An 11,210-nucleotide genomic window follows, 5' to 3' on the forward strand; every position below is an offset into this window, starting at 1 on the left:
TCGCCTGCTAATCCACAGGCTTTTCCTGAGACTTTGGAGCAATCACTTTGCTTTATTTGTGCTTTATTTCACCTCTTGTAGACCGAAAAAAAAAATCTTTGTCTTCCAAAGCACGTTATGAAGGCATTTGAGCTCTTCAGGAAGAAGCTGGTAGCAGTGTCACCCTTATTGCTAGCCCACCTTTAGGTGACAGATTCCTACCTGGTAAGAGGTACCTTCTGCAAGTTGGCCATTCCCCGTCCGCTCACGGCTTGCTCAGTGGGGCTGTCCCCTGGAGATCTCTAATAAAGGTGGGAAGAAACAGGGACTCTTTATTTTCAGTTCCAGAAGAAGTGTTAAAAGAAACCGAAACAAAACACCCAGCTTTCAGCAATTTAATAGAATATAATTGTGGGATGTGTCACTCGTAGGATCGAGCTAGATCCTCCGTTGGAAAGTCTCCCAGTTGGATCCATGGGCTTTGCATCGGACCTGGGCTACGCCAGCACAGGGTGTGATCCAAGTCGTCAGGGTAAAGCTCCTGAAGCAGCTGTTGTGAAAGGCAGTGGAGCAAAATTGCAGAGTCCCCCGTTGTCTCCACGTCGGACGACAGGTCTCTGGACCGCGGGGAGGCAGAAGGGACAACGGCTGGCTGTGACTTGCCACAGCTCTCATTGCCAAGCTGTTGTTGGGATGGTTTAGTTGTTAGCTACAAGCGCCCTGTGCCGTTACAACAGCAGTGAGGTTAAGGACAAATTTTCGATAGAAAAGCTTATCTTTTGCACTGGGGAAGAGAGGTGATGCTCGAATGCGAGGCCCAGGGGCTGCCAGCTGGTTGTGATTGATAAGCTCTGCATTTTAAAACTTGTGGGTGTGTATGTTTTTTTTTGTGGGTTTTTTTTTACAGACCCAAAAACGGTGGAAAATACTGCGTGGGGCGTCGAATGAAATTCAAATCCTGCAACACTGACCCATGCTCGAAGCTGAAGAGGGACTTCCGCGATGAGCAGTGTGCTGACTTCGACGGGAAGCATTTCAACATTAATGGTCTACCTCCTAACGTGCGTTGGGTTCCCAAGTACAGCGGAAGTAAGTGCACCGGGAAAGGGTCGGTCACCACCGCGTGGGAGGGACGAAATGGAGGCTAACGCCACCTTCTGCCTTTGCAGTTCTCATGAAAGATCGGTGCAAGCTGTTCTGCAGAGTAGCGGGAAATACTGCCTACTATCAGCTCAGGGACCGAGTCATTGATGGCACCCCCTGCGGCCCAGACACAAATGACATCTGCGTGCAAGGCCTGTGCCGGGTAAGTTGTCTTCCTCCTCCTGTTTAACAAGGTTTTTTCCTTGTTCGCGTGGCAGAGATCACTTGTTTGGCCTGTTTTCTTGCTTTGTTCTTCACCATTATTTGCATGGATGCCTATTAGCAGGGCTTCTTTGGCTCGCCTCGGTGGTGGGGCTGGAGGTCTCAAAATGGTTCGGCATATACAACGCGGGCCAGATTTTAGAGAGGCCTGAGCAAGGCACCTAAGGGCGGCAGGTCTTTGAAACACCACTCAACACACAGGGTGCAGGATCCTTTGGAAAGTCTGGCTTTCGGTATTGCGGTTTTTGCGGGGCTGAGCCCCAATCTACCCCCAATTTCAAGGGGGGTGCGAAATCTAGCACTGGGCTCGCTGGAAGGTCATCCCTTGGAGGAATTCATTTTTCCATTTACACTTTTTTCCACCCCATTTTTCCATTCATACTTTTTTCCCCCCCATTCAGCAGTTCCTCTGTCTAGGAACAACCTATTTAGGATGTCTTTTCATGCTGCACTGCCCTTGTACCAGAACTGGGTAATGTTGCCACGCTGTTTTTGAGCCTGGAAAGCCCAAACCCAGGGCCACACACACCGCCCCTTTGGACCCGGGGGCACTGGTGAGAACTAAGTTATAATAAACTGTCTGCTCTGGAAAGAAATCCCCCCTCCCCTGATCTTGCGGCAGTGTGCACATTGCAGCGGTAGCATCTCGCTTCGTAGACATGCTCTGTTTAAAAAAAGGATCCATTGTGAATGGTGACGCTGCAAGCTAACTAAACACAGGGAAATTAGAAAGCTTTGCCTGGCGGTGGTGTCTGTACACAAATCATTAGCCTGACTTAATTTGAAGACCTGTAAAATTCCGTCGTCTTTAATATTTGTCGAATGTGTCTTTTAACTGTGTCTCATAAAGCAAGCGGGATGTGACCACGTGCTGAATTCAAAAGCAAGAAGAGATAAATGTGGCGTTTGCGGTGGTGATAATTCTTCGTGCAAAACGGTTGCAGGCACATTTAACACAGTGCGTTATGGTAAGAATCTGTTGCTAAAAACTTTACAGAGAAAAACACAGGCCTATAAAACCCTTAATTGCCCATAATCTACAAAAGCACTAATGTAAAATGCAAAATCCCTCCAGCTGCAACATAGTCTCTTTTGGGACTATTTATGCTCTCCCCAGATGACAAGTATTGGTTTCTATACGAGTTAGGTCATTTTGCCCATTTCCCTTCCCCAGTAAAAAGCAAATGAAATGGCTTCATAATAGCCTTGAGTTTCTGTTAAATCTTTTCTAGGTTATAACACTGTGGTCCGCATACCAGCTGGTGCTACAAATATTGACGTGCGTCAGCACAGTTACTCAGGGAAACCAGAAGATGATAACTACCTTGGTAAGCTGTAAAGCCTGTGAGGATCTGGAGTGGGGCTGTATTGAGGTTTGCAAGTTGCTAGCCTTCCTCTGTTGCGGAAAATTCAGCACTTACTTACCAAGAAATAGTTCACTGTCACAAGTACATGCATAATGTCCAAATGCACTAGATGTAATTATGCTTGCCCCATGCAGAGGTTTAGTTTACTAATAAGGCCCCTCCTTGCTGTTGAATTTAGGCAGCTCACAGATTTGAAGCAGTTGATTTATAAAATGAAGCAAAGTGAAACAGGATTCTCATCCCATCGTGTAGGTGGGCACTGAGGCACCAACGTGTTTTACCCCAGGTCAGGCAGGCAAATCTGCCTCCGAGCTGAGGAGTGAATCCAGGTTTTCAGGGTATGCCCTGCAGGTTGCATCCTCATCTACATCAGCTGGGGTATCATGACCTGGGTACCTGTGATAGGGCAGACATGGTAGTGCAGGCTTGAGCAGGTGTGTGTGCTGGCAACCAGTGCACTCGGGCTCGAGGAGGCACTTTCACTGTAGGACTCACTGGGAGACGTACTTTTGCTCCTCGCGTTTGCTGCAGTTACTCCAGCTAGCTAGATTTTATGGGCACATCATGCATGAATTTTCCTGTTGCAATGTGGATATCCCTTATGCATGTGCAGAACGGTCATTTACTGTTTGTTCCCTATGGTTTGGGGTGGAAATCTGGCCCTGTGGGTGGATTTCATACCTGGGCAGAGGCCCAACACATTGAACCCCTGCTTATGCCCCCAAAATAGGGCCTGTTCCATCTGTAGCACAGCTAGGAGTAAGATCCCAGTATAAGACTCAGGCCTTGAGGTTAGCCTAAGATGTCCAGCTTCGCTGAACTTAGTGTCCCAGCTCCTCTTCCTTTGCCCACGCCCTGTGTCTGGCTGGGTAAGCAACACTGCCGTGCGATTTGCTTTCTCTTATCTGCATCTCTTTTATCTGGACAAGAGGACTGCTCTCATTTTTGCAGGTGACTTTGTGACAACAGGATGGTGCTGTTGCTGCAATTGGGTTTATTCCCCACCCCCTTTAAAAAGGCATGTGTTGCACAAAAGAATAAATGTACCAAGGTGCAAGTGCATCTGCTTTCCAGGGCTTGGGTGAGGGGACCAGATGCAAAATCTGCTACTGTGCAGGAGGCCAGTGGGCAGTCAGCATGCCACTTGTATCCATGCCATCCCTTGAAGCAGGGCATTGCTCCGGGGTGAATGCCAGCCTGTCTCACTAATGAGCCTGCTTTGACCCCTGGAAGGGGGACACAGAAGCTCCCCTGAGTGTGGCTATAACAGACGATATTGCAGCCCCCAAAGGGTGGCCTTTGTGCCCATTACAGTGGGCAGAGCCATGCAGAGCCGAACTTGCTGGGCATGAAGGGTGCAGCAAACTGCACCTTGCCAAGGAGTGAAGTGGCTGACTCCTACCCAAAGGCCTGGAGAGGGGTGGTGAATCGCAGCTCCTTCCTGCAAGTCTCTGCAGCTCTTTGGCCAAGTGACAACCCTCTCTGTTAAAGAATAGGAAGACCCTGATGGGGAAGAGCTTAAGGGGCTGTCCTCGGTGCACACCGCTGCTCAGCCTACAGCGCAGTCATCGTTTTAACCCCCACCGCGACAGTCACTCCAGGCATAGGGGCCACCCGTATCAATCTGGTTGCCCAGTGGAGCCGTACTAGGCATCTTGCCATTCCTTACATTGCTAATTAATGGCAAAGTTCATTACTTTTGCATGTGCAGAGGATCCTGGTGGTCTGTGAGGGTGGCCTGGTGATGGCTAGCCAGCGTCTGCAGCCACGGCACGTGAGGAGGGGATGTGGCTTGCATCACAGCCTGCATATTTATAACCCATCAACTAATTAAAATGAGATTGAAGAGTGGCCTGGTGACCAAGAGAGCTGCACCACTTTCTAAACACCTTCTGTCCTTCTCCAGAGGAACCAAGTCCTCTTGATTGAGCCTTCACTTCCCCAGAGAGGATTTTGTGTAGTTTCTTTATCCATACCCAGAGCAGCCCACCCCGTCCAGCTCCCTGGACCCAGAGGGGACATCTCAGTTCTTCTTAGAGGGCCTTTAATCTTGTAGGCAAATCTTCTTTAACGCTGTAAGGCAGATGCCTGCTGTGGATTCTTGAACTGAATATTGCTGGTAAAGCATCTCTGCATGTTCGGGCTAAATAAAAACAAATGAGAAGGGTGCATGCATACAGCTATTTCACAGTCCGCTGAGTGTGAAATCACGGGGCCTCGGCAGCGTGGACCTTGTAGTAGTATTTGATGTTATCATCGGGTCTGAGATGCATAAACATTATACCCCATAGTTAAAGCTCCGCTAAATGGAGTGGAATCCTTTAATATGTTTTACTCCATTAAAGCCTCCGGCGTACAGAGCACGATTGGGTCTGGCCTCTGCCTTGCGAGGAAGTTTTTCTGCCCATGCACACGTGTTTGGTACTGAGGGATTTGCTAGAATCGGAAAATGAGGGTGAGAAGGGACCTCAGGAGGTCATCTAGTCCAACCCTCTGCTCCAAGCAGGATGTACATTGCTTCGTTGTCCCTCCTAGTCAGGTGTAAAACTCTCCTTTGGAGCATTGGTGTTAGCGGTGGGGTTTTCAGTAGAGAGGGCTGTGTAGTAACAGAGCCGTGATGGGTGAAATGGTGGGGAAACTAACTTAGGAAATTAGCTCCATAATCGCATTAGTGTGAAGTTGTGCAGCAGACTGCTGTTTTCAGGAAGCCGTTCCTCTTACAAAGCATGGCTTTAAGCCTTCAGTGCTTTTGCATACCTCAAGGTTGAGGGGAGGGGGCGGAAAAAAAGATGCTGGCCGAACTCCTTGTACTTATCCGCTGGAATGTGAAAGCAAGGCAGCTCGCTTATACCGGATGGACTTTTCCGTGTGCACCTGAGCGAAAGCAAAAGAGTCCCAAACCCTGCCGTGCTTTACGGCAAACGGAGGAGGGGGCTGGCCAGCATCTCTCCTTTAGCAGCATCCGGGGTGCAGCATGCATGCATGTCTTAAAGGAACGTGACCTCTTACCACTTGGCGGCCTGTCGGTGCCATATTTAGGGCCCCCCTTTGTTGCAGTTACGGTGTCGGGTATGTCTGCACCAGGTCCCCAGTGCTTCTGGGGAGCGTCTCTGGAGTACGCCCCATCCACCTGCTCCCTCCAGCACATACCAAGTGTAGGCAGGTCCTTTGTCTCCTAGCAGAGATCCATAGCACTAGTGTTGGAAACCCAGCTGTCCCCTGCCCCCAGAATCCCCTGGCAGGAGGAGATAAAATGACATCTGAACAAATGAAGAAGACACGGTTGTGGGGTAGACTCTCCTGAGATGAAGGCAGGGCAGTTATAGATGCAGCTGGTCCAGGTCCAGCGCTAGGAAGAGTTGGACGTCTCTGGGCAAAGCCCCTAGTAGTCACTCTGATTCTCCTTGCGTGCCCAGCCTCTGACGAGCGTTGTGACTCCTGACTTGCCCTGCTATTTACTCTGCTTTCCTTGGGAAAAGAGAGCTGATGCACAAAGTCGGATCTTGCTGCACTCCCTGGACCAAGCCTCAGGCCTGGGGGCATCGCCAGCATACCCGCTGCGTCCTGCAAGCTGATGAGTTCCCCTTGGCTTCAAGCATTGCATTTCCAAAGCTGCATGGCCCAAATCTCCTGTAAGCAAGGCCTCCACTGAAGCTGGTGGAGCTGCCACAGTTTGCAGAGCTGAGGTCTGGCCCATAGCGGTTACACGTCCCTGTGCATGGGGCATCCTTTACTGGACAGGCGTCCGATAAAGCATGCCATCAGGCATCCCCGCGCACAAGTTCCTTATGTATGTTTGCCTTTCGTGCTCTCTGCAGCCTTGTCGAACGGCCACGGGGACTTCATCTTAAATGGGGACTTTGTCGTCAGCATGTTCAAAAGGGAAATCAAAGTGGGGAACGCCGCGATTGAATACAGCGGGTCGGACAATGCTGTTGAGAGGATCAATTCTACGGATCGCATCGAACAAGAAATAGTCCTACAGGTAGCAGATGCCTGCCTCTTTCCTGGGGGTCCTTGACAGTGAAGCCCGCTGGCTCACTCTCACGCTTCTCCTTTCAGGTCTTATCGGTGGGTAACTTATATAACCCTGACGTTCGATACACATTCAATATCCCAATTGAGGACAAGGCGCAGCAGTTCTACTGGGATGTCTATGGTGCTTGGCAAGCCTGCAGCAAACTGTGCCAAGGTAGGTGCTTTGGGGAGGCTTTAAATCAGTTGGGTCCTTTTCAGATTTGTGATCTTGAGATTTGCTTCTCCTTCACTTATCTGGATTGTGGCCCTGCGTTGTGGGGGTGGGACCCGCCTCGGACCGGCTGGTAACGTGTAGCGCTGGTCTGGTGCTTTCCATCTGCAGAGCGCTTCCCAAGCCATCTCTCGCGGATCCTCACGGCGCCCGTAAGGTGCTGTCACAATAGGCAGAGAAACAGCAGCCAGCAAAATTTGAGATATGGAAGGATTATAGGATGTTTACAGCGCTGCAGATGGGACAACGGGCAGTGCTGGGCCTGGGTTCAGGAGCTCCTGACTCCCAGTACGCTCTTCTCTGGGACAGACCCCTCTCCCATTCATCAGTTGGATTCAAATATGCCTAGATGATCCAGTCCTCTCTGATGCAGATTTGGTGCTTATGTCCTTTCCTATTTAACCCCTGTATCCCTGCATCTGATGGACATCAGAGCACAGTTGATTCCCTTTCCCCTTTTGCCTCTCCACTTTCCTTTTTTCCTTCTTTTTTTCTTGGTTGTTTTGCTTTCTGTACCTGATCTTTTGTGAAATAAAGTTGTTAAAAAGTCAAAAGTCCTTTCCTTTTTTCTTTCCTTTCTTTTTTCTTTCCTTTCCTTTCCTTTTTTTTTTCTTTTCTTTCCTCTTTCCTTTTTTTTCTTTTCTTTCCTTGTTTCTTTCCTTTCCTTTTTCCTTTTCCTAAGCTATTTTAAAAAAACCGAGAGATGCCCAATGGGATCACTTTTTCCATATCTTTTGAAACTTTTTTTTTTTTTCCTCCTTAGGGGAGAGAAAAAGGAAACCCATTTGCACCAGAGAATCTGACCAGCTCATGGTGTCCGATCAACGATGCGATCGCATCCCTCTGCCAGACCCGGTCACGGAGCCCTGTAGCACGGAGTGTGAGCTAAGGTGCATCCTTCTCCCCCATTTATTAGCATTATGTTGTCTGTCTATTGCTGAGTCTCCTTTCTGTTTTTGCTCCTGTTCATGACTGCCGGTTCTCTGTGGCTTTGCTAGCTGAAACGGGGGATAACGTTGCGTTGGTCAGCTTTTGCAGAGTAAAACGCCTAACACTCAGCTAAGAATGAATAGTGCTTGCTGTCCTAAGTTGTCACAAGGACCCGTTTCTTCCACCTTTCCTTTCTTTGGTGCAAGAAGCGCTTAGGGTAAGAAGTGTGCCTTTTTGTGTGATGCTGCATCATCTCCAAACACGATAGAAGCAAGTGCAGTTTTTATCCTGACCTGATCAAAACTGCTAGGAATTGAAAATTTGTTTCTCTGGGAGGAGCAGTCTTCTCATTTAGAAAAAAAAAAAAGCCAGGTGAGTATCTCAAGCATGCATTTAACATGTAGAGTCATTGGGACTGCTCCCCTGCTTCAAATGAAGTGTGTGCTTATGTGTTTGTCTGGATGGGGACAGCTGCCTGGGAGGTATATTGAAATGATTTGAACGATAACATGGGAGAATATCGTTTAAAAAAATTAAAAAGTGGGTTCCAAAAAATAAACCCATTGAATTGTTTCCAGAGTTGTGTAACTTTTGCCCCTAGGAGCTAAACTGCAGTGCTGTTGAGGCACTTAAAAGGTGCAGAGTGGTGTTTGAATCTGGAATTAAGCTGGAAACGGGGTGGTTCTCGTCACTGGCGGGAGATTGGGTTGTCGTGGTAACGGCTGGAGCATTACTCTGTTGCCATTGCAACAGGTCGGAGGCTTGAGAAGGGGAAACGGGGAAGTTTGCAAAATAGCAACAGATTTAAGAGCAGCCGCTCCAAAGCCTCCCCACCTTCCTGTCCTAATAGCTGTGCCGGAGTTTGGCTTCATGCCTCACTAGAAGAGTTTTCTATTTTCTGTGCAGAAGACTCTAATTTGAGGTCTAATCAAATGTCTTTCGGTGCCAGAAGGACTCTTTCCAGTGACTTCAAGCCATCTGATTAATACATTCCCATGCACTTTGTTCTGCCCAGCATTTGACCAAGGTGCTGGAGGGCCCCCAGCTCATGTTCATTCGAATGGGCTCTCAGGACCTCACAGGATCGAGCCTCCCTTTGCAGGCAGCCAGGACATGGGATTGCAGTCAGGTGATTGCAACCGTCTCCTAGCAGGACAACACCGCAGCACCCGCTCTTGCTGATTCAGACGCACGATGAAGGGCATCCTGTCGTGAGCACTCCTCGCTTGGGAGAAGAGGGGCATGCCTGGAAGGGAGTAGGCTAGTAAAGCCCAGAAAAATGCTGCATCTATGAAAAGAAATGCACATTTATAGACTCAAGCAGTCGGGACTCGTGGTAGAGGTGGTATCTTTTATTAGACCAGCTAGATTTTTGCAAAACGAAAATCTTTAATTGCAAGCTTTCAGGCACAAACACCCTTCATCAGGCATCGGAGAAACCTGGATACCATTTCCAGGCTTCGTGACTCCTAGTCACCTGCCGTCTCTGCTAGACCACTCGCTCATCTGCTTTTTATCTCAAGCATTGATCACACAACATCTGCATGTGAAGCTACTGAAAAACCTCCCTTGATCGAACAAGGCCCAGAAAGATAAAACTAGGGGGTACCCACTGAAATGAGTTTAAAACTAACATGAGAAAGGACTTTTTGTATGCAACGTGTAGTTAGTTTGTGGAAATCATTGCCACCGGAGGTGGTGGCTGGCTAGGTTCAAAAAGGGACTGGATGAATTCATGGAGGGTGGATCTAATAATGGTTGTTGAACAGAAGGGTTGGAGATGTTTCCTCGGGCCTCTCTAAACCTATGAATGGTGGGTGCCAGACTGGGTGTTGAATAGAGGACAGATCAGTCGATATATCTGGTTTAATGCTCTTCCTGTGTAGCATCCGTGTCTACCTCTGCTATTCACTTCTAGGGGTAGCTAGAAAAGCAGGGGTAGAAGCAGGGATAAGAAACTAGATGGACCGCTGGTCTGACCCAGGGTGGCATTTCTTGTGTTACTTGGAGGTTATGGAGTGAGAAATCCCAGCACTGTGAAATAAATGCTCTGTTACCAGCCTTGATGAGTTGGAGGTTTTTGCAGCTGTGTGAGCAGGGTACCACTGGACAGCCCGTTTGCCTGCATGTCCTGGCTGCTGGTAGAGCAAACTTCAGCACAACTACGTGGCAAATCTAGCATCAGCAACAGCAGCCTCTGGGTCCTTGCCCTTCACATGGGGAGCAGCATGGAGGCAGTGTTTGGAGTCTCCTGGAGAGAACATTTTGCACCCCTGGGTTTGCAGTCTTGGCGGCAGGCACCTCATCTCCAAGCCCCAGGAGTGGGGAAACCTGACCAAAGCCTCAAACTGTGCATATGAGGAATATTTGAGGCCAAGAATAGCAAGTTATTGGGAACCTCAGGGTTTCTACATCATACTGCATGGACTACAGCATGGAGAGGAAACCTCCAAACCTTTTAACCCTAGATAAGTGTCTGAATCCTCCGCCTTGTTACAGTTCACAGATCGCAGCGGGGGGCTTGAAAGTGTTGTTAAGGGATTACAGTGCACTGAAAGCTCTTGGGTTTTAGAGAGGTGCTTGTCTGAACATGGGACTAGACACCAAGAACAGCCAAATTCCAGTCCTTGCTCTGGTGCCATGATCTCAGCCATGGCACTTAGGCTCTTGTGGCCTTGGTTTCCCAATCTGCAAAAAGGGGGCTTTACCTCCCTCTCAACTCATGCAAAGACAAATTGGCTGAGGTTTCTAGAGCTCTGTGAAGATGCAAAGCAGCGAGTGTTTCATAGCGAGTTAAAACTGCATCAGTCAAGGTTATAAACTCCTTATTTCTGTGCAATGCAACTATAATCCGATGTGTTATCCACATATTGGTTTCAGAAGCAACCACTTCTTCTTCCTCCCCTTTCCTCGCAGTTCAGTTTATTCACTCTGTTCTCCGGGGCTTTCTGTTTGGGATGACCCGCCGAGGGGCACCGTTACTGAAGGGTTTCTTCTTTGTGTGTGTGTGTACGGGCACCCAGGTGGCACGTCGCCAGGAAGAGCGAGTGCAACGCGCAGTGCGGGCTGGGTTACCGGACCGTCGAGATCTACTGCACGAAGTACAGCAGGGCTGAAGGGAAGACGGAGAAAGTGGACGACCGATTCTGCAGCAGCCAGCCGAAGCCCAGCACCCGGGAGAAGTGCGTCGGAGAGTGTAACATAGGAGGGTGGCGGTATTCAGCCTGGACGGAAGTAAGTAAAGGCTTGGCAGGGTGATCTTCATCTTATTTCACATGCAAATCTGTAGCCTGTGTGTTCATGGCAGGGGTTGTGGAAAT

At 49.0% G+C, this 11,210-nt stretch overlaps 1 protein-coding gene across 5 annotated transcripts in view; it reads left to right on the forward strand.

Annotated features, from left to right (window-relative positions):
• ADAMTS9 (ADAM metallopeptidase with thrombospondin type 1 motif 9) overlaps window positions 1–11,210 on the forward strand; it is a 106,846-nt gene that overhangs the window by 40,123 nt on the left and 55,513 nt on the right. For all 5 annotated transcript variants that reach the window (XR_003093072.1, XM_025199046.1, XM_025199048.1 and 2 more), the window contains exons 13-20: window positions 887–1,068; window positions 1,149–1,285; window positions 2,195–2,312; window positions 2,577–2,672; window positions 6,530–6,696; window positions 6,774–6,903; window positions 7,724–7,850; window positions 10,914–11,124. Coding sequence is in view for 4 of the 5 variants with exons in the window: in XM_025199046.1 (XP_025054831.1) it covers window positions 887–1,068; window positions 1,149–1,285; window positions 2,195–2,312; window positions 2,577–2,672; window positions 6,530–6,696; window positions 6,774–6,903; window positions 7,724–7,850; window positions 10,914–11,124 (1,168 nt within the window). In the remaining variant the exon portion in view is untranslated. The remainder of the gene's footprint in view (window positions 1–886; window positions 1,069–1,148; window positions 1,286–2,194; window positions 2,313–2,576; window positions 2,673–6,529; window positions 6,697–6,773; window positions 6,904–7,723; window positions 7,851–10,913; window positions 11,125–11,210) is intronic.

This window comes from Alligator sinensis, unplaced genomic scaffold (genome assembly GCF_000455745.1).
Source record: "Alligator sinensis unplaced genomic scaffold, ASM45574v1 scaffold469_1, whole genome shotgun sequence".
NCBI classification, from domain to species: domain Eukaryota; kingdom Metazoa; phylum Chordata; order Crocodylia; family Alligatoridae; genus Alligator; species Alligator sinensis.